Source organism: Stenella coeruleoalba (genome assembly GCF_951394435.1).
Source record: "Stenella coeruleoalba genome assembly, chromosome: 2".
Lineage (NCBI taxonomy): Eukaryota > Metazoa > Chordata > Mammalia > Artiodactyla > Delphinidae > Stenella > Stenella coeruleoalba.
Genome location: NC_137147.1, coordinates 86,189,533 through 86,215,118, shown reverse-complemented (window position 1 = coordinate 86,215,118; position 25,586 = coordinate 86,189,533). Strand labels below are relative to the sequence as shown.

The following is a 25,586-nucleotide window of genomic DNA, read 5'->3' as shown; positions in this document are numbered from 1 at the left end:
ACTACATCAAGTATATAAGTATGGCCCATTAGTAAACCGCATGCTGAACTTACCAAGGTGAACTAATATAGTGGGAAAGAGACTGTGTCTCTCCCTCATCCAGAATGTCAGAGTGTACCCACCCGATCTGCCAAGCTCATTCTCTTCTAGGGACCCACACAACTGTATGACCATTGGTACAGAAATCTCTCTTGACATCCAGACTAAGGTCTCTGGAAACCATAGTCTCATGGGATCACCCTGTGGAGCCCATTCTGGTCTGGGGGTTCTGAGCAGTCATCCTCAGCTACCTTGATCCTACTTTCTCTGTACCATATTCCTGTTATCAGTTAAGACCCCGTACCTCTTCCCCAAGATCTTTTTCCTACTGTTCCTCTTAAACCCCCTTCCACATGCCTTTCACTGCCTTCAACCATTTGCAGCTGAATCACATATATCCACAAAGTTTGCCAACCAGCTAAGATAGTAAGTAGTTTCGGATTAAAGCTTTTCCACTCGTCTAGCTGAACAAAGTGCAGTTAAACTCACCAGCAGTGGGAAGAAAATATAAAATTATCTCTTTTGGCTTCTATAATTGATACAGTGTCCCTTAAGACTTATGCAAACGTTTTTTTAAAAGTCTATGTATTTGAACAAGAATGAAGGATAATTAATCAATATTGGCATTTTCACATATTGATTCCGTTTTTTACATGCTGTTTTAAAGGACACCTGGTTTCCTGCTAATCTACGTCAGTTACCTAACAGAAGCCTTGTCTGTGGCTATCTTAAAGTCTGGTCCAGGGAGCCCAGCCTGAGTCCTCAGGAGCTTTTTTAGCTTCAAATTTTATCTTGATAACGTATACCACTCTTGACCCTCTTCTCTGAGTGACTTCAAATCTTTTCATCTCTATCCCAACCTCATAAATACATTTGTTTGAGAAACAAGCCCTAACTAGGGTTTGCCCAAGAATGATTGGGGACACTGGAGTTCCTAGCTACAGAACTGCCAGCTCACCCCATCCAGAACGATGTGACTGCTGTCTGCAAGCACTGACTGAATTGTGCACAACGAGAAAGGAGAGGGCCTGCTGTATGATGAGGTCTCACGTGCCCCTTCTTCTAGACTCACTTCTTTTAGACTTCTTTTAGCATGATGCCAATACTCTTCTCCCCTGCAAGACATGTCCTGTGGCTCTGACCATCTCTGCTTCTCTCTTACCTCACCTTGGAGCTGAGTGGCCCCACCTCCCAGGAATGCTTATGTCATCCAGTACCCCCCTTATTGTCTCTCCCTCTTCTCTTTCTTTATCTTTGTGCTTCCTGCCGTGGTTCCCCCAACCCCTCCAAGAGCTGCTGGATGACCAGCACCCTGTGGTCCGGTTGCTGCGCAGTTTTTCCTCTGACTGCACAGGGGGCTGGCCAGTCTCCTTGGATGCCACGCTGGCGCATCACCTGCACCAGTGCTCCTACCACCTGCGCCTCTTCCGGAACTGGCTGCGCTCAGGCCAGGATGATCCTGAGTGCCTCTACGGTACCCCCTGCCACCAAGCTGGCTGCTGCCACTACCCTGGCTGGGACTGACTGCTTTGCTTCTTGCACTTTTGGCAGGAGAGCCCACCTATTCCTTTCTCCTATTTACTCTAAGGTTATGTGACTTGCATTTAGTTGCTTGGATGGGATTGGGGCCAGGCTGCCTGGTAGCTGTAGCGTTGGCTGCTCCTCCCCTTCCTGTTCTCCTTCCTCACTGCCTCCTAATGTTACCTATTCCCAGTGCTATTTGGTACAGGAGTAGTCTCTTGCCCTGGAATCTATTCTTATCTCTATGACCCTCTACTACCACCATCTTCAAATCCAAGTGTTTTTCTAGCAGTTCTGAGAAGCTGGAGACTGTACCTCTCCTGCCCTCCTGCCACTAGAGTACAGGGGGAAATTGAGGCATAGAGGTCTCAATTGAATACTTGAAGAAAACAAGGGCTGAAGGTTAGAAGATGGTCAGGTATAATCCTTTTTAGTTATATAGGTTTTAATCATTGTCAGACAGGAAGCTGTGTCTTGAATAGATATTGCTGTCCTGCCTACCTTTAATCCATTTAAGGAGATATAAAGGAAGCATAGGAAATATTGGGGACTAAAAAAGTGGTTGAGATGTATGCTTCTTGATCCTCTAATGGGGGCATTTTTTTTTTCATCAACAGGCCCTGGGATTAGAGTTACACATTTAGGTTTACCCTTCACCCTACAATGTAGATCTACATTGGAATTGTTGGGTTCAGAGCAGAGAATCGGTATTTATTCTTTTTTCTAGGGGGTTTGCCTCATTTTCCTGAAGGAATAGAGAAATACTAGCAAGTCTGGGGTCTTCAGTGAGAGCAGAGGAAAGAAGCTTTGAAGTGATGAAAATAACCAAGAAAGAACTTCCATCCCCCAACCTGTTCATACATGCGGTTTTCCTGAGCTGAGCTTCATGTGTATTGCATGCCCTCCTGCTTCCAATATTCTAGCCTTTCTACCCATATCCTAAATCTGCATGAACCCCTCCTCAGATCCCAAGCCCTCCTCCGTAATCTGGTTCTCTTGTACATGATCCCTGAAATCTGCTGTTTTTTCCCAGCTCCATGACCTCCCTACCTCTCATTTAGACCTACAATTTCACCCCTTACCTCTGGACCTTTGTTTTATTTCCCCCAGAAAGTACAAGAGGAGTGTAGGTGCTTACCTCATTGGGATTCTGTTGATTTTTCCATGGAATATTGCAGGCTTTCCATAGGTAGGATAAGAGGTGATTTGATTCACCCAGAGGCCTTAGCAGGAAGACTTTTTAGAAAATCTGGAGGTGACAGAAATAGACTCCTGTAGGGGCTCTAAAGAGTTCCCTCTCCTGAGAATCTTGGATACCCCACACTCCAAAAGCCACAGACACTCCTGATGGTTCTCAGGGACCCTCCATGCTTCCTTGGCCAGTTGGGGTATATCCAGCAGGAATAACATTGACTTTGCCCATCTCTTTTCTAACAGGATTTGAAGGGTGCTCCATGGTGCCTACCATTTACCCCCTGGAAACACTGCATAATGCCCTTTCCCTGCGTCAAGTGAGTGAATTCTTGAGTAGAGTCTGCCAGCGCCACACTGATGCCCAAGCACAGGCATCTGCAGGTATGGAGAATACTCTTATCTTGTACCACTATCTCTGCCCCCACTCCCATGCTTCCTAGAACATGAGTAATAAATTAAAAAGATAGGCACTCTGAAAAAGTAGACTTGAAAAAATGTTTAATTGCATAGGTTAACTCAAAAGCATAGAACGATCACTCCTTCCAAAGTTAACTTATAAATTTAATGTGATCTCAGTAAAAATAGTACTGTTTTTCTAAAGTCAGACAAATTGATTTTGAAGTTGTCATTAAAAAAAAAAAAAAAAAAAACAAGCAAGAATAGCCAAGGAAATCTTGAAAAGAAGAGCAGTGAAGTCATGCTGGCCCTACCAGATTTTAAAACATTTTATAAAACTTCTATAATAAAAACAGTGTAGTATTGGTACATGAATAAACAGAGACCAAGCAAACAAAGTAGAAAATCCAGAAATAGTTGAAGTTAGCATTTAAAAATACTAGGGGAAAGACAGCCTTTAAGAAATGGAGTTGGAAAGTTAGTAGAAGGAAAGAAATCATAAAGATCAGAGCAGAAATAAATGAAACAGAAACAAAGAAAACAATAGCAAAGATCAATAAAACTAAAAGCTGGTTCTTTGAGAAGATAAACAAAACTGATAAACCTTTAGCCAGACTCATCAAGGAAAAGAGGGAGAAGACTCAAATCAATAAAATTAGAAATGAAAAAGGAGAAGTTACAACAGACACTGCAGAAATACAAAGCATCCTAAGAGACTACTATAAGCAACTCTATGCCAATAAAATGGACAACCTGGAAGAAATGGACAAATTCTTAGAAAGGTATAACCTTCCAAGACTAAACCAGGAAGAAATAGAAAATATGAACAGACCAATCACAAGTAATGAAATTGAAACTGTGATTAAAAATCTTCCAACAAACAAAAGTCCAGGACCAGATGGCTTCACAGGTGAATTCTATCAAACAATTAGAGAAGAGCTAACACCCATCCTTCTCAAAATCTTCCAAAAAAACTGCAGAGGAAGGAACACTCCCAAACTCATTCTATGAGGCCACCATTACCCTGATACCAAAACCAGACAAAGATACTACACAAAAAGAAAATTACAGACCAATATCACTGATGAATATAAATGCAAAACTCCTCAACAAAATACTAGCAAACAGAATCCAACAACACATTAAAAGGATCATACACCATGATCAAGTGGGATTTATCCCAGGGGTGCAAGGATTCTTCAATATATGCAAATCAATCAATGTGATACTCCATGTCAACAAATGGAAGAAGAAAAAAACCATATGATCATCTCAAAAAAAAAAAAAAAAAGGGAGTTGGGGGACTTCCCTGGTGGCACAGTGGTTAAGAATCCACCTGCCAATGCAGGGGACATGGATTCGATCCCTGGTCCGGGAAGATCCCACATGCCACGGAGCAACTAAGCCCGTGTACCACAACTACTAAGCCTGTGCTCTACAGCCTGTGAGCCACAACTACTGAGCCTGCATGCCACAACTACTGAGCCCACATGCTACAACTACTGAGCCCACGTGCTGCAACTACTGAGCCCGTGTGCTGCAACTACTGAAGCCCACACGCTTAGAGCCCTGTGCTCCACAATAAGAGAAGCCACCGCGATGAGAAAAGCCTGCACACTGCAACGAAGAGTAGCCCCTGCTCACTGCAACTAGAGAAAACCTGGGCACAGCAAGGAAGACCCAATGCAGCCAAAAATAAATAAATTTATTTTTTAAAATATATATATATTAAAAGGAACCAAACAGAAAATCTGGGGTTGAAAAGCAAATAACAGAAATGAAAAATTTACTGGAGGACTTCTTAGAAGGTTTGAGCAGGCAGAATTAAAAATCAGCAAACTTAAAGATAGGTCAAGGCGGGCGCCGCCGTCAGTCACGGCCTGACGCTGGCACGCTGCGTGTGTCCCGCCCCTTGCCGCCACTTGCAGCTCGCCGGCCGGCGGCCTCGCTCGGCCCTCGGCCTCACTCGGCCCTCAGCTCAGTGGCGGCGTTGGAAGGCGGCCCGGGCCCTCGCAGGCCCATGGCAGCGGCCGCGGTGTTGCCGGGCGTGGGCGGGCCTCCCGCGGGCGGCGGCGCTGGGGGCGGTCGGGTCCCCACCGGGTGGCTGGGCAGTGGCGCGCCTCGAGGGCTGCAAGTTCGAGTACCTGATGAAGAAGCGCTCGGTGACCATCGGGCGAAACTTGTCGCAGGGCTCGGTGGACGTGAGCATGGGCCACTCGAGCTTCATCTTGCAGCGCCACCTCGAGATCTTAACGCCCCCGGGCGGCGGCGGCAGCGGCCATCCTGGGGCGGCCCTGGAGCCGTCGGCGCAGCCCGGGCCCGATGCGGGTGGCAACTTCTACCTGCGCTGCCTTGGCAAGAATGGCATGTGCGTGGACGGCGTGTTCCAAAGGCGCGGGGTGCCGCCGCTGCAGCTGCCGCGCATGTGCACATTCAGGTTCCCAAGCACAAACGTCAAGATCACTCACCTTCACTGCCCTGTCCAGCAAGGAGAGGGAGAAACAGGAAGCGCCCGAGTCCCTGGTGAAGCCCGTGCAGGCTCACATCTCCCCACTGACCATCAACATTCCAGACACCATGGCCCACCTCATCAGCCCCCTCCCCTCCCCCACAGGAACCATCAGTGCTGTGAACTCCTGTCCATCCAGCCCCCTGGGGAGCAGGGTCTTCAGGGTACAAAATGGGCCATGTGGTACCATCTGACCTCAATTTAATGGCCGACAACTCACAGCCAGAAAATAAGAAGGAAGCTTCAGGTGGAGACAGCCCAAAGGATTATTCAAAGCCACCTTATTCCTATGCACAATTAATTGTACAAGCAATTACGATGGCTCCTGATAAACAACTCACCCTAAATGGAATTTATTCGTACATCACGAAAAACTATCCCTACTACAGGACTGCAGACAAGGGCTGGCAGCTATACGTAGGCTGACATACGTATCTTTTTGAAGTTTGCACAGAGATGGTTTTCAAACTTTTCCTGAGGAACCCTTTCTTCAAAAGATACCTCCTCCAGCTGGCCAGTATACAAAACAGATGAACACAGTGCTGCCCTGTTTCAGTGGTCCACCTGTACTTCCAGCCTATTCCTAGGCTGTCTGTGAATCCAGGCCTCCTCAGAGGACACTTTGAAATCGGTGCATAGTATTTCCATTGTTTAGCTTTTTAATTTGTTTAATTTTTTTTTTTTTTTTTTTTTTGGGGTACGCGGGCCTTTCACCGTTGCAGCCTCTCCCGTTGCGGAGCACAGGCTCCGGACGCGCAGGCTCAGCGGCCGTGGCTCACGGGCCCAGCCGCTCCGCGGCATGTGGGATCTTCCCGGATCGGGGCGCGAACCCGTGTCCCTAGCATCTGCAGGCGGACGCTCAACCACTGTGCCACCAGGGAAGCCCTAATTTGTTTAATTTTTAAACCTCTACATTGTGTATGTTTTTCCTCTGCATGTCTGTTTTAAGTGTGGCCATTTACTAGGTGTTTAGCAGGATCTCACTAATTAAGACAGTATGGGAAAGGGTAAGTTTGAAGTACGGAATGGTAAAAGCATAACAAAAGGGAGAAGAAATATACATTTACAAATTTTGAATTTATTAAGTAACAAGGAACGGCTACAGAATTCCTTTGAGGCTTAATGAGTAAATGATCCTTTGAAAAATGCATCTGTTGAACCATAACCATAATCAAGTGATGTGGGTGGGGTGGGGTGGGGGTAAGCCATTCTGTTTAATGGAGGGTAAAAACTTTTTTCTTCTACCTGCAGATGTATAAACATGTTATAATAAAAATAGTGTTCCAGCCAAAAGAAAAGGTAGGTCAGTTGAAGTTATCCAGTCTGAGGAGAAGAAATAAAAAAGAATGAAGAAAAGTGAACAGAGCCAAAGATACTGTGGGACACCATAAAACATACCACTGTATGTATAATGGAAATCCCAGAAGGAGAAGAGAGAGAGAAAGAGGCAGAAAAAATTTTTGAAGAAAAAATAGCTGAAAACTTCTCAAATTTTATAAAGACACAAGTCTATGTGTCCAAATAGTTCAAACTTCAAGAAGGGTAAATGCAAAGAGATCTACATTGAGATACATTGTAATCAAATTGTCAAAAGACAAAGAAAAAATGTTGAAAGTGGCAAGAGAAAAGCAGCTTGTCACATACAAGGGATATTTAATAGATTAACAAGGCACTCATCAGAAACCATAGAGGCCAGAAAGTAGTGGGGTGACATATTTAAAGTGCTAAAAGAAAAAAACGTCAACCAAGAATTCTATATCTGTCGAAACTGTTCAAAAATGAAGGAAAAATTAAGACATTCCCAAATAAACAAAAGATGAGGGATTTTTTTTTAAACATCTTTATTGGAATATAATTGCTTTACAGTGGTGTGTTAGTTTCTGCTTTATAACAAAGTGAATCAGTTATACATATACATATATTCCCATATCTCTTCCCTCTTGTGTCTCCCTCCCTCCCACCCTCCCTATCCCACCCCTCTAGGTGGTCATAAAGCACCAAGCTGATCTCCCTGTGCTATGCGGCTGCTTCCCACTAGCTATCTGTTTTACATTTAGTAGTGTATATATGTCCATGCCACTCTCTCACTTTGTCCCAGCTTACCCTTCCCCCTCCCCTGTCCTCAAGTCCATTCTCTAGTAGGTCTGCGTCTTTATTCCCGTCTTGCCCCTAGGTTCTTCATGACCACTTTTTTTTTTTTTAGATTCCATATATGTGTGTTAGCATACAGTATTTGTTTTTCTCTTTCTGACTTACTTCACTCTGTATGACAGTCTCTAGGTCCATCCACCTCACTACAAATAACTCAATTTTGTTTCTTTTTATGGCTGAGTAATATTCCATTGTATATATGTGCCACATCTTCTTTATCCATTCATCCGATGATGGACACTTAGGTTGTTTCCATGTCCTGGCTATTGTACATAGAGCTGCAGTGAACATTGTGGTACATGACTCTTTTTGAATTATGGTTTTCTCAGGGTAGGGTATATGCCCAGTAGTGGGATTGCTGGGTCATATGGTAGTTCTATTTTTAGTTTTTTAAGGAACCTCCATACTGTTCTCCATAGTGGCTGTATCAATTTACATTCCCATCAACAGTGCAGGAGGATTCCCTTTTCTCCACAGCATTTATTTTTTGTAGATTTTTTGATGATGGCCATTCTGACTGGTGTGAGATGATATCTCATTGTAGTTTTGATTTGCATTTCTCTAATGATTACTGATGTTGATCATTCTTTCGTGTGTTTGTTGGCAGTCTGTATATCTTCTTTGGAGAAATGTCTGTTTAGGTCTTCTGCCCATTTTTGGATTGGGTTGTTTGTTTTTTTGATATTGAGCTGCATGAGCTGCTTGTAAATTTTGGAGATTAATCCTTTGTCAGTTGCTTCATTTGCAAATATTTTCTCCCATTCTGAGGGTTGTCTTTTCATCTTGTTTATGGTTTCCTTTGCTGTGCAAAAGCTTTGAAGTTTCATTAGGTCCCAATTGTTTATTTTTGATTTTATTTCCATTTCTCTAGGAGGTGGGTCAAAAAAGAATTTTGCTGTGATTTATGTCATAGAGTGTTCTGCCTGTGTTTTCCTGCAAGAGTTTGATAGTGTCTGGCCTTACATTTAGGTCTTTAATCCATTTTGAGTTTATTTTTATGTGTGGTGTTAGGGAGTGTTCTAATTTCATTCTTTTACATGTAGCTGTCCAGTTTTCCCAGCACCACTTATTAAAGAGGCTGTCTTTTCTCCATTGAATATTCTTGCCTCCTTTATCAAAGATAAGGTGACCATATGTGCATGGGTTTATCTCTGGGATTTCTATCCTGTTCCATTAATCTATATTTATGTTTTTGTGCCAGTACCGTACTATCTTGATTACTATAGCTTTATACTATAGTCTGAAGTCAGGGAGCCTGATTCTTCCAGCTCTGTTATTCTTTCTAAAGATTGCTTTGGCTATTCGGGGTCTTTTGTGTTTCCATACAAATTGTGAAATTTTTTGTTCTAGGTCTGTGAGAAATGCCAGCAGTAGTTTGATAGCGATTGCATTGAATCTGTAGATTGCTTTGGGTAGAGACTCATTTTCACAATGTTGATTCTTCCAATCCAAGAACATGATATATCTCTCCATCTATTTGTATCATCTTTAATTTCTTCCATCATTGTCTTATAGTTTTCTGCATACAGATCTTTTGTCTCCTTAGGTAGGTTTATTCCTACGTATTTTATTCTTTTTGTTGCAATGGTAAGTGGGAGTGTTTTCTTAATTTCATTTTCAGATTTTTCATCATTAGTGTATAGGAATGCAAGAGATTTCTGTGCATTAATTTTGTATCCTGCTAGTTTACCAAATTCATTGTTTAGCTCTAGTAGTTTTCCAGTAACATCTTTAAGCTGAAGGATTTTGTCAGTAGTAGATCTGCCCTACAAGAAATGCTAAAAGGAGGCTTTTTGGCTAAAATGACACTAAACAGAAATTTGAAGCCATATCAAAAAATAAAGAACTCAAAAAAAAAAGAAAGAAAGAAGAAAAAAATAAAGAACTCTGGTAAAAGTAGCTACACTGATAAATCTAAGAGCCAGCATTATTGTATTTTTGGTTTGTAGCTCCCCTTTTTGTCTTTTTGTTTCATATGTGACAACACGCAAATGAATAAACCAATCATTATGTCTGTTTTAATGGGCACACAATGTACAAAGATATATGATAATTTATGACAATAACAAGGTGGGGACTGAGCTTTATAGCAACAGAGTGTTTGTATGTTATTGAAGCTAATCGCCATCAATTCAAACATTGCTATTGACCTTACAGAAATAAAAAGGATTGTAAGAGAGTACCATGAACAATTGTATGCCAACAAATTAGATAACATAGATGAAAAGGACAATTCCTAGAAATAAACCCTAAAAACCGACTCAAGAAGAAATAGAAAATCTGAACATACCTATAACAAGGAAAAAGACTGAATCAATAGCAAAAACTTCTCAACAAAGAAAAGTCCAAGACCAGATGGCTTCACTGGTGAATTCTACCAAATATTTAAGAAAAATTAGCCCCAGTCCTACTCACCCTCTTCCAAAAAATATAAGAGGAGGAAACACTTTCTGTGAAGTCAGCATTACCCTGATACCAAAGCCAGACAAAGACACCCTAAGAAAAGAAAACTACAGGGCTTCCCTGGTGGTGCAGTGGTTAAGAATCTGCCTGCCAATGCAGGGGACATAGGTTCGAGCCCTGGTCTGGGAAGATTCCCACGTGCATCTAAGTTGCAGAGCAGCTAAGCCTGTGAGCCACAACTACTGAAGCCTGCACGCCACAACTACTGAAGCCTGCATGCCTTGAGCCCATGCTCCACAACAAGAGAAGCCACTGCAATGAGAAGCCCATGCACCACAACGAAGAGTAGCCCCTGCTTGCCACAGCTAGAGAAAGCCCACGCAGCAATGAAGACCCAACATAGCCATAAATAAATAAATAAATAAATAAATTTAAAAAGAAAAGAAAAGAAAACTACAGACTAATTTCCCCTATGAGTAGAGAGGCAAAAATTTTCAACAATCCCCCCCCCACAAAAAAAATTCTCAACAAAATATTAGCAAACCAAATCCAACAGTACACATTAAAAGGATTATACTACACCATGATCAAGTGAGATTTATCTCAGGAATGCAAGGGTGATTCAACATAAGAAAACATGTCAATGTAATACACTACATTAATAGAACAAAGAGACAAAAAAACCAATCATGTGAATTGATGTGGAAAAGCATTTGGCAAAACCCAACACTCACTGAGCTAGGAACAGAAAGAAACTTCCTCAATGCTATAAAGGACATTTATAAACAACCCCTAGGGACTTCCCTGGTGGTCCAGTGGTTAAGACTCCGTGCTCACAATGCAAAGGGCTGGTGTTCGATCCCTGGTCAGGGATCCCGCATACTGCAACGAGAGGAGCCTGCATGCCACAACTAAAGGAGCCCAAATGTTGCAACCAAAGATCCCACATGCCACATCAAAGATCCCACACGAGACAGCGAAGATCCTGTGTGCTGCAACTAAGACCCAGCATAGCCAAATAAATAAATAAATATTAAAAAACAAAACAAAAACACAGCACAAATCATACTCAGTGGTGAGAGACTGAAAGTTTTCCCTGTAAGATCAGGAGCAAGACAAGGATGCCCACTTTCACCACTGCTATTCAATATTGTACTGGAAGTTTTAGGGAGAGCAGTTAGGCAAAAAAAAAAAAAAAAAAAAGGACCTAAATCGGAAAGGAAGAAGTAAAACTGTCGCTATTCACAGAGGACATAATCCTATATAGAGAAAATGGAAAAGAAACCCCAAAAGAACTACCAGAACTAATGAACAAATTCAACAGTGTTTCAGGGTACAAGATCAACTCACAAAAATCAGTTGTGTTTCTATACACCAGCAATGAACAATCCAAAGGGGAAATTAAGAAAACAATACCATTTATAATAGCATCCAAAAGAATAAAGTACCTGGGAGCAAAATTTAACCAAGAAGTTTAAAGACTTGTACACTGAAAACTGTAAAACATTGCTGAAATAAATTAAAGAAGACCTAAATAAATGGTAAGACATTCCATGTTCATGTAGAATACATAACATTTTTAGGATGACAGTACTCCCCAAAGAGATACCTGGATTAAATGCAATCCCTATTGGAATTCCAATGCACTTTTTTGTAGAAATGGAAAAGCTGACCCTCAAGTTTATATAGGATTGCAAGGGGACCTGAATAGTCAAAATAATTTTGAAAAAGAAAAAGTCGGAGGACTCACATCTTCTGATATTAAAACTTACTACAAAGCTACAGTAATCCAAACAGTGTGGGATTGCCATAAGGATAAAGTTAGAGACCAATGGAATAGAATCAAGAGTCCAAAAATAAACCCATACTTCCATGGCCAGTTGATTTTCAACAATGTTGCTAAGACCATTTAATGGGGAAAGAATTGTCTCTTCAATAAATGGCGCTAGAACAACTGGATACCCATATGCAAAAGAATGAAGATGGACCTCCCCCACCTCATACCATGTACTAAAGTTAACTCAAAATGGATAAATGGCCTAAATATAAGAGCTAAAACTGTACAACTCTTACAAGACATAAGATAAATCTTCATGACCTTAAGAGTTAGCTAATGGATTCTTAGACCAAAAGCACAAGTAACAAAAGGGGAAAAAATAGATAAATTGGACTTCACCAAAATTTAAACTTTTTGTGCATCAAAGAACATGAAAGAAAGGGAAAAGACAGTCTATAGAAAGGGAGAAAATATTTGCAAATCATATATCTGATAAAGGTCCATAATATAACAATTCAACAGCAAAAAGACAAACAACCCAACTTAAAAGTGAGCAAAGGACTTAAATAGACACTTCTTCAAAGAAGATATACAAATAGCCAAGAAGCACATGAAATAATGCTCACCCTCAGTAACCATCAGGGATATGCAAATCAAAGCCACAATGAGGTACCACTTCACACCCACTAGGATGGCTATAATTTAAAAAGAGAAAGAGCGAGCAGAAAAGTGTTAGTAATGGTATGAACAAATTAGAATTTTTGTACATTGCTGGGGGAAATGTAAAATGGTGCAGCCCTGGTGGAAAACAGTTTGACAATTCCTCAAAAAGCTAAATATAGAGTTACTATCTGACCCAGCAATTCCACTCCCAGGTATATATTCAAAAGAAATGAAAACAGGTACTCTAACAAATATTTACACACAAAAGTTTATGGTGACACTATTCACAACAGTCAAAAGGTGGAAACAACTGAAATGTACGTGAATGGGTAAACAAAATGTGGTATATACATACAATAGAATGTTACTGAACTATAAAAAGGAATGAAGTACTGATATATGTTGCTATATGGATGAACCTCAAAAACACGGCAAGTGAAAGAAACCAGACAGAAAAAGTCACATATTGTATGATTCCATTTATATGAAAGAACTAGAATAGAGATAGAAAGCAAATTGGTGGTTTCCAGGGGTTGAAGGTAGGGTAGAATGAGGAGTAACTTCTTTTTTTTTTTTTTTTTTTTTTTTTGCGGTACATGGGCCTCTCACTGCTGTGGCCTCTCCCGTTGTGGAGCACAGGCTCCGGACGCGCAGGCTCAGCGGCCATGGCTCACGGGCCTAGCTGCTCCGCAGCATGTGGGATCTTCCTGTCATGAACCCGTGTCTCCTGCATCGGCAGGCGGACTCTCAACAACTGCGCCACCAGGGAAGCCCAGGAGTGACTTCTTAATGGATATGGGGTTTTCTTTTGGGGTGATGAAAACTTATCTAGTTTTGGAACTAGATAAGGTGGCAGTGGCACAACATTGTTGATGTGCTAAATGCCACAGTATTATACACTTTAAGATGGTTAGCTTTATGTTATGTGGCTTTCCCTTCAATAATAATAATTTTAAAAAATCATGCAAGTACTAAAAGTAAGCAGGGGTGATGGTGATAAATTCCTTTATCACCTGAAAGTAAGGAGAACCTAATTCTGACTCAAACTCAAATTTGGGAAACAATGGAAAAGATTGATAAACTAAGCCATATAAACATTTTTTTATATGTTGTAAAACCAATAGCAACATCATAAGCAAGGAAAAATTTTTTCTGCAATTTATATCACATATAGGCTTAATCATCCTAAAATACGGAGAACTTTTGCATATCAGAAAGGAAAAGACCAAAAGTGTGATTTTTGAAAAAGGATAGTTTACAAAGAAAGAAATACAGGTGGCTGTTACACATGTGAAATGATGCTCAACCTTGATCATAAGAAATATGCAAATTAAAACTACACTGAGGGACTTCCCTGGTGGTGCAGTGGTTAAGAATCCGCCTGCCAATGCATGGGACACGGGTTCGATCCCTGGTCTGGGAAGATCCCACATGCCACAGAGCAACTAAGCCTGTGCACCACCACTGAGCCTGTGCTCTAGACCCCACGAGCCACAGCTACTGAGCCCGTGTGCCACAACTACTGAAGCCCGTGCAAACCTAGAGCCCATGCTCCACGACAAGAGAAGCCACCACAATGAGAAGTCGGCACACCACCACGAAGAGTAGCCCCTGCTTGCCGCAACTGGAGAAAGCCCGCGTGCAGCAATGAAGACCCAACACAGCCAAAAATAAATAAATAAATAAAAATTTTTAAAAATTAAAAAAAAATAAATAAAACTACACTGAGATATCATATCTCACCTATTAGATTGTAAAAAATCCAAAAGTTTGATAACACATTCTCTTGACAAGTCTATAATGAGAGAGGCAGTTCCATACATGGTGGGAGTGCAAAATGGTACAACCCCATATGAAGGTAAATTTTGTAATATCTCAGAGAATTACAGATACAGTTACTCTCTTATCTAATAATACAATTTTAGGAATCTATTCTGAAGCTACTGTACACAAAGTTGAAATAACATTTGTATACAGTTATTGTGACGTAATTTATGTTGTTTATTTATTATTTTTGGAAACAACCCCAAAGTTCTTCATTACAAGAGTGGTTGAATAAACAGTGGTATGTCCACTCAAATGAGTACTATGGATCTGTTAAAACTAATGAGGAAGGTCTATGTGTTTTGATATGAAGTAATCTCCAGGATATATTGTTAAGTGGATAAAAAAAGGTGCAGAATAGTGTTGATAGTATGTTACCTATTCTATAAGGAGGGGAAATAAGGGGAAAATATACATATTTGCAAAAAGAAATGATAAAAGTAAACACCAGAAACTAATAAAAATGTTTACCACTGGACAGCAATAGGAATGGGGCTGAAGGGCATGAAGAAAAAGGAACTTCCTCTGAATATGCCTTTTTATAAACCTTTGACTTGTGAACCTGTAAATGTTTTTCAAAATATAAGACTAAATCAAAAGAAGTGAATCCTAAAATTGGAAAAAAAAATGGAAAGAAATTACCCTAACTTTATATCAAAATAGTAACATAATCACACAGGGAAAATAATTTTTCAAATAACTTTGGAATACTGTACTTTGACTGTAAATCCTTCAGTGGAACAAAAAGAAATATAAAATAATTTTAATCCTTATTCAGTGGTTTAATTGTTAGTAGTGATATTGATACTATTTTGAAACATATGTCATATGCACACACACATATAATAGAGTGATGCAAATAAGTAATTATGTTTCTGTTATTAGGAATAAGAATTCTCAAAGTCAGATAAATTATATATAAATATAAATTCAGAAGATTTTTAAAGTGCTGTAATGTTAAATTTGAATTGAAAATATCAATATGAATTCCATTTTTTAATGCTTTTTCTAATATCATGCATTAGAAAGAGTATCAATGAGCTCCCTTGGCACCTAGATTTTGGTCTCTACATATCATTCCCCAGTAAAAGCAACCAGGATTCCATGGTTGGATTCCTGGTCTAGGCCCATGTTTTTTAACCTTCTTTTTTTTTTTTTTTACTAAAATCACACCCCCTCCTACAGAGCCTTTTTAGACTTTTTTCCTCCAATCACTCCCCGCCACCTGAAATTTTAATACCACAGATAAACTTTATGTCTGTTTATGTATTGTAGCCATTTGATGGACCACAAACCAGTGGAATATCTAAGTTTTTTCACTTTCACCAAGAACCAATTTTATTGAGGATGCATGATCTAGGGCAAGGAAAGCACAAGGTGATCCTGAGGCATGTTGTAACAGAAGCAAGGAAGCAATCAAGCCTGAAGAGACTCCCACTGACCAGAATTGGAATATTTTAGCATTAAAAAGAATAATTTATTGTAATTGATTAAAGTGCACTGAACATGTAAACATCTACAAGCTCATAATGAATCTTACAAAAAAGAGAACAAAAATAAAATAAAATAATAATCATCTGTCACTATTGATGAATACTTTTCACCAGCTCTTTCTTCTGAAAACTAATTAAAGGGAAATAAACATTTATCCTTCCTTTTCAGTAAGAACTGCAGTTTAATGTAATCAAATGGCCCCAGTTAAAGAGAGAAAGCTCTTCTTTACAGAAAATATGCCAGCTAATAAATACAGAATTGATAGAATTAGAAAATCACCACTTGACAGTCCTAATAAAGTAATTAAGGATCATCAGTGGATACTAACACAATTAGGTGAAATGTTGATCAGGTTCCACAGTGCCAAAGGATTACCTCTAATCAGAAGGGGAAAACTTTACAATGGTGAGATCTCATGGGCCCCACTTTAACTTTGTTAGTAAATTTAGCCTTAGTGGGATAATGAGACATTATGTTCATCCAGTATGATGCAATATAAAGTACACAGGATCACCTCTTGAAGTATTCTTGCCAAAGTTATTTATTTACTTATTTATTTATTATTTTTTTGGGCTGTGTTGGGTTTTCATTGCTGCGCATGGGCTTTCTCTAGTTGCAACAAGTGGGGGCTACTCTTCACTGTGGTGCTCAGGCTTCTCATTGCAGTAGCTTCTATTGTTGTGGAGTACCGGCAGTAGGTGCATGGGCTTCAGTAGTTGCAGCATGTGGGCTCAGTAGTTGTGGCATGCGGGCTCTAGAGCGTGCAGGCTTCAGTAGTTCTGGCGCACAGGCTTAGTTGCTCCGCAGTGTGAGATCTTCCCAGACCAGGGATCGAACCTATGTCTCCTGCATTGGATTCTTAACTACTGCACCACCAGGGAAGTCCCAAAGTTATTTAAACTGAATCATTGAACCAGTCAGAATGGCCATCATCAAAAAATCTACAAATGATAAATGCTAGAGAGGGTGTGGAGAAAAGGGAGCCCTCCTACACTGTTGGTGGGAATGCAAACTGGTGCAGCCACTATGGAGAACAGTATGGAGGTTCCTTAAAAAACTAAAATTAGAGCTACCATATGATCTAGCAATCCCACTCCTGGTCATATATGCAGAGAAAACTGTAATTTGAAAAGATACATGCACCCCAATGTTCATAGCAGCACTATTTACAGTAGCCAAGACATGGAACCAACCTAAATGTTGATCGACAGATAAATGGATAAAAAAGATGTGGTACATATATACAATGGAATATTACTCAGCCATAAAAAAGAATAAATAATGCCATTTGCAGCAACATGGATGGACCTAGAGATTATCATAGTAAGTGAAGTAAGACAGAGAAAGATAAATATCATATGATATCACTTATATTTTGAATCTAAAATATGATACAAATGAACTTATTTATAAAACAGAAATAGACTCATAGCCATGGAAAACAAATTTATGGTTACCAAAAGGGAAAGGGGGGAGAGGGATAAATTAGGAATTTGGGATTAACATATACACACTACTATATATAAAATAGATAGCCAAAAAGAACCTACTGTATAGCACAGGTAACTATATTTATTCAATATCTTGTAATAACATATAGTGGAGACAAATCTGAAAAAATATATATACACATAACTGAATCACTTTGCCATACACCTGAAACTAACATTATAAATCAACTATACTTCAATTTTTTAAAAATTATCAAAACCTAAAAAAAATTATTAAAAATGTAAGCATTTGTTTTTACACTAAAAAAAGAAAAAGAAAAACACCTCAAATGGACTTCCCTGGTGATGCAGTGGTTAAGAGTCTGCCTGCCAATGCAGGAGACACGGGTTCAATTCCTGGTCCGGGAAGATCCCACATGCCGTGGAGCAACTAAGCCCGTGAACCACAACTACTGAGCCTGAGCTGTAGAGCCCGTGAGTCACAACTACAGAGCCTGCATGCCACAACTACTGAAGCCCACGCTCCTAGAGCCCGTGCTCCACAACAAGAGAAGCCACCGCAATGAGAAGCATGTGCACTGCAACGAAGACTAGCCCCCACTCGCCGCAACTAGAGAAAGCCCATGTGCAGCAACAAAGACCCAATGCAGCCAAAAATAAAAAATTAAAAACAAACAAGAGGGCTTCCCTGGTGGCGCAGTGGTTGAGAGTCCGCCTGCCGATGCAGGGGACACGGGTTCGTGCCCCGGTCCGGAAAGATCCCACATGCCGCGGAGGGGCTGGGCCCGTGAGCCATGGCCGCTGAGCCTGCACGTCCGGAGCCTGTGCTCCACAACGGGAGAGGCTACAACAGTGAGAGGCCCGCGTACCACAAAAAAAAAAAAAAAAAAAAACCCAAGAAAGAACACCTGAATCATTGAATCAAGCCTTTTGTATCTGTCAGTTTATAGGAAATACAAGGGATAGTGAAACAAGTTAAATGTTTCAGTGAGGAAGCAATCAGACAAATCCAGAGTGTGGAATGTGACATTCTGTGAGACAGCTGGCCTGTTCTTTTCAAAAAGTCACTATGAGGGACTTCCCTGGTGGCACAGTGGTTAAGAATCCGCCTGCCAATGTAGGGGACACGGGTTCGATCCCTAGTCCAGGAAGATCCCACACACCACGGAGCAACTAAGCCCATGTGCCACAACTTATGAGCCTGTGCTCTAGAGCCCGCAAGCCACAACTACTGAGCCCATGTGCCACAACAACTGAAGCCTGCACACCTAGAGCCCATGCTCCACAACAAGAGAAGCCACCACAATGAGAAGCCCACGCACCGCAACGAAGAGTAGCCCCCGTTCACCACAACTAGAGAAAGCCCGCAAGCAGCAACGAAGATCCAATGCAGCCAAAAATAAATAAATAAATTTATTTTTTTAAAAAGTCAGTATAAAAAAAATAGGGGGGAGCTCGATTCTAGGTTAACACATTATTGACTGGAGGATTTTTGCAGAAACTAACACCTGTGGCCATAATACATCTCCAGTCAAAAATGTGTTAAAAGAGACTTTGGAGACATAATAAAATGGAATGCACAGTTCATGTTTGGATCTTACTATAAAAGACATTTTGGGAATAATTGGGGGAAATTTGAATATGGATTGGGTACTAAGATGATATTAGGGTATTTTTAAATTTTGTTAAGTTTATTAATGGTGTATGGCTATGTAGGAAAATTCCTTATATTTTAGAAATGAATACTGAAGCATTTAGAGGTGAAATGTCTCATACTATTCGTCATTTATTTTAAAGAACTTCAGCATGAAGAAATAGATGAAACAAATACGGCAAGATGTTAACATGTTAAATATAGGAGATGAATACATAGGTATTGATTGTACTAGTCTTTCAACTACTTTTATTTTTTTTAAATATATTTATTTATTTTTGGCTGCGTTGGGTCTTCGTTGCTGGGCACGGGCTTTTTCTAGCTGCTGCAAGCGGGCACTACTCTTCCTTGCAGTGCGCGGGCTCCTCATTGCAGTGGCTTCTCTTGTTGCAGAGCACGGGCTCTAGGAGCATGGGCTTCAGTAGTTGTGCCATTTGGGCTCAGTAGTTGTGGCTCGCGGGCTCTAGAGCGCAGGTTCAGTAGTTGTGGCGCATGGGCTTAGTTGCTCCGCGGCATGTGGGATCTTCCCAGACCAGGGATGAACCCGTGTCCCCTGCATTGGCAGGTGGATTCTTTCTTTTTTTTTTGGCCACACAGCATGTGGGATCTTAGTTCCCTGACTAGGGTTTGAACCCGCACCCCCTGCATTGGACGCACGGCATCTTAACCACGGGACCACCAGGGAAGTCCCAGCAGGTGGATTCTTAACCACTGCGCCACCAGAGAAGTCCCTCAACTACTTTTTAAAAAATATGTTTGACAATATTCATAATATAAAGTTTAAAATATTAAAAATGGTTTGTATGAAGGGTCCCTAGGAAATGCTACTTCTCAGTCTGAGGAAGTGTAAGTTGGTTTTCACTTATATTGACAACCTGTGGTTCTTGAATTCTTCCTCATAGCCTTTTTTTTTCTTCCCTCTCTCTCCCTCACCTGTCCAGCCCTCTTTGACTCTATGCACAGCAACCAGACCTCTGATAGCCCGTTTTCTCCACCTCGCACTCTTCATTCACCTACCCTGCAACTCCGGCAGCGCTCTGAAAAGCCCCCTTGGTGTAAGTAATTGTTTTGGAACTGCCTAGAGAAGGCCAAGAGGGAATGGAGGGATTGGTGAATAAGAGACTCGTCACAGGAGGGAAACAAAGATGAGGGTTGAAGGACCAGGAGTAACCAGGCAGGGAAGCAGTTGCACTTGCTGTTTCCAAGATGAAGGGCAGATCTGTTTATTCTCTCTCATCCGTCGCCTCTGTCCTCCATGTGCCCTCTATCTCCTTGGAGGCGCTCCTTAATGATAGTGGCTCAGAGGGTCCTTTAGGGAAGAAAAGATGAAGGCTGCATTCTTCTCAAGTCCCCATTTGGTCTCTACAGCTTTCTCAGTAAAAATGACTTGGGAGGAAACCTAGATATATAGAAAAGCTGGGAAAAAGAAACTAGAATCTGCTACTACTTTCTACCTGTTCCTTCTTTCAAGGTGTCTGTTCTCATTTGTAAGTTCAAGTTCAGGTGCTGCTTTTTCCCATCTCTTCTTTATAATCTCTAGCCTATCACTATTTATCCTTGGTAACAGTGTGAACAGTGGAGCCACAAGGAGTTCTTAGGGTAATTGTAGAGGGGGAGAGATACCAGTGGTGACCAGACAGGGGATAAGGCCCAGAGACACTGGCAATGGAAGAATCCTTCCCTTATTCGTCCTACCTCCAGGGACTATCTAAAATCAAACATTATTTTAATTGGATAGAACTGAAGCAAAGATTCATATTTTTAGCATTGGGGCAAACAGTTGTAGAATTTTGCCCTTCTCCTAGCACCCTCTATGCAGAAGGAACTTTCCTTCCTGACACCAAGAATTCTTCCCCTGAATTTCAGATTATCCTATATTCCCCTTGCCATTGGTCCTTTTACCTCTGTCCAATAGTGTTTATAGGTTCTGTGCCCTAGAAATCTTATCTTTCTTCAACTTCTGTTTCTGTCTGAACTCTTTGATTTGTCGGAATCAAACTACTAGCTAAATATTAAGGCTACTTCTATCCTTGGGTGAACTCAGCTTACACGTTTTCTTCTTTTTTAAATCTCAGTATCAGATGTATAGCCTCACTGGTAAACATTTTCTTTAGGGTCTGTCTGTCTGCCCTAAATAGGCCTTGTTGGCCCCAAACCACATTCCTCTTTTTTTTTTTTTTTCCACTTGAAGCATGCCTCATATAATCCTTTACTACAGCGGTCCCCAATCTTTTTGGTATCAGGGACTGGTTTCGTGGAAGACAATTTTTCCACGGACCAGTGGGGAGGGGCATGGTTCAGGCGGTAATGGAGTGATAGGGAGCGATGGCAAGCGGCTGGCAGATGAAGCTTCTTTGCTAGCCCACCGCTCACCTCCTGCTGTGCGGCCTGGTTCCTAACAGGCCTCGGAAGGGGGGGGGCTCTGGGGACCCCTGCTTTACAGAAAAGAGATAGCTGGCATTCCTTAAACTCAATGACTGTTGGAGCCTTTGCAGACTCAGGTTTACCAACTTCCCTGGTTCTCATTGATGACAAGCTATTCAGGTGTCCCCGATTTCCAAAATCTATCATTATTGATATCAGAGTGCTTTAAAGCTACAGTACCATCAATTAGTATGATATTTACAAAGGGAAAAGTAGATTAGTATCCTACTAGAGATTAATGAAAGGTAGAAGTTGGGGTAGGAGTTGTCCCACAGTGTAACTGAAGACTCTAAGGCCTTCATTTACTACTGTCAAGATCTAGGAATTAGTTTTTGTATTTTATATGTATATAATATCCATAAGCCTGTAACACTGTATGTCCCAAGGCTTAGAGGGTCTTAACCCTGGATCTGTAGATGGATTTCAGGGTAAAGTCTATGAACCCCAGGAATTATATGTAAAGATGAGGGGGGATATCCATATGTACATTTTCCTGGGAAGATAGTCCATGACTTTCATTAGAATGTCAAAGGGGGTCAGTGACCCCCAGAAAGGTTAATTAAGAACTGCTGCCATTAAAAAAAAATAAAAGAGCTGCCGCCATTTAGAGATTTCATGGCAGTCTTCCATCTTTGAGTAAATCATTTTCCTTCCTATTATTCTGATTCACAAAGTTTTTCTACATTTTCCTGCTTACTTGTCTCTTGGGCAGTAAATAAAGGTTACCTCTGCCCCAGAAATGTGTTTTAAAGAAATAATTCTTAACAAAAGATATACATCAGATTTAACTGGGAGTGTTTCAACATCCCACACCTTTACCCTAAATGTAGAATTAGAATCTCTGGAGATGGAATCTGGAAATATCTATTTTTTTAAAAAATTTCCCATAATTTTGGTATGTAACCCTAATTATGAACCACTGGTATGAAGTGTTCATATGCCTCCAAAGTAAGAATGAGGGGCCATGGGAATTTGGAGTTGGAATGGGGGTACATTTATGAAAGAACTGAATGAAGTGGGCCTCAGCACTGTCTCCTGAAGTCTTAGATGTCCCTTAGTGCCACTCCTGTAGTATACCTTAGGCCAAAGCAACGGTTCCTGGGCTAGGCTAACTTAGGAGTCTCTGCATAACTTAAGAAGAATTCAGACCCTCTTTCCCGAAGACATGAGTAATATAGGCCGTCTGTTCTGGCATTTGAACTACATACATAGAACCTACTCTTCCATCTTGTCTGACTTGGTCTCCTGACTTTGCTTTGCAGACAGCAGTGGCCCTTCCAGCACTGTGTCCAGCGCTGGTCCTTCCTCCCCTACTGCAGTGGATGGTAACTGCCATTTTGGCTTCAGTGATCACCCCTCCCTAAATTCACATGTGACTGAAGAACATCAAGGCCTTGGGCTGCTCCAGGAGACCATTGGGAATGGAGCACAAGAGCTCCCCATAGAAGGGGAACAAGAGCCTTTTGAACTAAAACAGTCCCCACAGGAACCACCTGTGGAAACCAGCCAGCCATGCCAGAAGGTTGCTGAGGAGGTCAGCCAACCATGCCAGAACATCCCTGAAGAGGTCAGCCAGCCATGCCAGGAAGTCCCTGACATCAGCCAGCCATGCCAGGAGAACCATGATGATGTTAACCAGACATGCCAGGAGGTCCCTCAGATCAGCCAACCATGCCAGAATGCCAGCCTACTGTACCAGAAAGTCTCTGAGGAAGCTTGCGAGCTTTGCCAGGAGAACTCTGAGGAGGTCAACCAGCCACGCCAGGGGGCCCCTGTGGAGGTTGGCAGGCGGGTCCCTGGGTTACCTGTAGGGGTTGGTGGCCTGGCCCAGGAAATCCTCGTGGAAGTCGGCAAACCAGCCCAAGGGATCCCTGAGGAGCTCAGCCAGCCATGCCAGGAATTCTCTGGGGACATTGGCAGGCTGGCCCAAGAGGCTTCTGCAATCATTTTGTTGTCTCAGGACATCCCAGAGGTTGATAAACCATCCCAAGAGTTCCCTGGGGAGGGTGATCTGCATGTCCAGGAGGTCCCAGAGGAGGTGAATCAGCAGCAGTCCTATGTGGTCCCTGAGTTGATTGACCAGCTGTCTGGAGAGGATGTTCCTGAAGTCCAGTATCCATCTAGCAATGTAAACCCTCAGAGCCAGTCTCTAGCCTGTGACCAGAACTCACCCCTTCCACCAGCAACATGTGATTAATCATTTTCTCATTAGTGGTGTCACACTATACCAGACATTTGAGCTAGCAAATTTTTCTGTTGGCTAACTCACCCGCCAGCATTAAGGCCTTGGATCTCACCAGAGGTGTCTGAGGAAGCAGTCCTCTTGGCATGAAGCATACCTGTGCCAGAGCTGGGCTTGGGGAGGAGCCAACTTCAGGTTAAAGCAGCTGTTGACTTCTCACCCAGCCATTAGACTTGAAAACGATTTCCTTCAAGAGGTAAATGGGTCTATCATTACCTAACTTTCTCTGATCATCCCAGGAAATCCCAGATTGGTAAAGGAACTGCCACTTAACTGCTGAAGACAACACCTGGGGATAGCAAGTGCAAAAGGGGACTCCAAGGTCTCTACTTTTCTGGAAAATATTCACAACTTTTCAAGGTACCCTTAGACCATATGTGCATTCAGGGGACTCTTGTCTTTGTTAGTATTCTCAGGTGGGCCCAGGATGGCTGTCTGAAATGTCTGGGAAAAAAGAGTTCCTTTCCCAAACAAATACCCATCATGGCCACAAATTTTTAGATTGGGCTTATGGATGTTTCCATATCATCCCCAGGTGCCCTCTCTGCCCTAGTCCTGTTCCTCTGGGCAATAGCTCTAGGGAAAAATAGGTATTAGATTGCTGTGAAAATTTCAGAGTAACTACTTAAAATGCTCTGGGGGTTCTTGGCCAATCTGTAAAGCTGGGCCTCCTTTTGTTGTGGGACTATATGGCTTAGGAGATATTGTAGTAGAGAAAAATCAGGTTCTATTTTAAGCAATCAGCAGAGATCAGTATTGTACAGACATGAGCAAAGATTATATATATATTTCTGTAGTCAAGTCAGGGACAGACTGGCCAAAGACCAAATACTCCAGGGTCCCCATAGGATTTGTCCTCATATCATTGTGTCTTTAAGGCCAGGTGTGATTATGAAGCTTTTCCCAAAGATCTGGGGATGGGGATGGGGATGGGGGTGAGTAGGAGGGGTAATGTGGTCATTGGAGTTGGGGGCCGGAACATTATGAGTGCTCAATAAATATAAAATAATGAGAATAGTCAACCATAATAATGGTGGTGATGATGTATGTCCTTGTGAATTCAAGAATGAATGACTGGGGACTTCCCTGGCGGCACAGTGGTTAAGACTCTGTGCTCCCAATGCAGGGGGTCGAGGTTCAATCCCTGGTCAGGGAACTAGATCCCACATGCATGCTGCAACTAAGAGTTCGCATGCCACAACTAAGGAGGCTGCTGGCCGCAACTAAGGAGCACCTGTGCTGCAACTAAGGAGTCTGCGAGCCACAACTAAGACCTGGCACAACCAAATAAATAAATATTTTAAAAAAAAAAGAATGAATGACTGTAGGTCAGTCAAGTCTGTGACTGAATTAATCTGAACCAGTCAAAAGCCATTGTAGTTGAGCAGGAATGGACCTTTAAAATATGGAGATTAAACATCCCAGGAGGTCCCTATGGCAATCAGCCTACAATCCCAAAATTTCTTAAATAAATAGTGTTACCGGGAAGAGAGGTTCTATCTCTGTGAAGCACCAAAGGGTACAGTGCCTTCTCACCAGATCGTTGGAATCACCCTCTTAATTTTTAACTGATGCTTGGGAGTGAGTGTCAGGAGTTGATATAAACGGCGTGTGCTTTCTTTACCCCCTTCATATCTTTACACTGGGAAAGCCTAGAACACTAGGGGGGCTGGAATATCCCCCTCCGCATGTATTCACATTCACAACTTGGCCTTTCCTGACATACCCAGGACTATAAAGGGTTTCACTGCAGAGGAAAATCCAACATTTTATAATACTTCATGGAAAGCCTGACTGCACAGGTGAAAGCTGTTTACAACCTCAATAGGCTCTGGATCTCTTAG

General features: G+C 41.7%; 1 protein-coding gene and 1 pseudogene across 14 annotated transcripts in view; both read left to right on the top strand.

Annotated features, from left to right (window-relative positions):
- The window catches only part of PPIP5K1 (diphosphoinositol pentakisphosphate kinase 1), a 49,267-nt gene extending 24,528 nt beyond the window's left edge, over window positions 1–24,739 (top strand). For 11 of the 13 annotated variants that reach the window (XM_079913999.1, XM_079914009.1, XM_079914007.1 and 8 more), the window contains 3 exons: window positions 2,998–3,135; window positions 20,018–20,131; window positions 22,763–24,739. In XM_079913999.1, the coding sequence (XP_079770125.1) occupies window positions 2,998–3,135; window positions 20,018–20,131; window positions 22,763–23,697 (1,187 nt within the window). In that variant the 3' untranslated portion in view covers window positions 23,698–24,739. Of the gene's footprint in view, window positions 1–1,321; window positions 1,514–2,997; window positions 3,136–20,017; window positions 20,132–22,762 lie in introns of all 13 variants that reach the window. The other 2 variants (XR_013827220.1, XM_079914002.1) reach the window with 2 other exon arrangements.
- On the top strand, window positions 5,171–6,085 carry LOC307181851 (forkhead box protein K2-like; annotated as a pseudogene). The gene has a single exon. The product of its transcript is annotated as a forkhead box protein K2-like (transcript).
- Window positions 24,740–25,586: the final 847 nt, after the last annotated feature.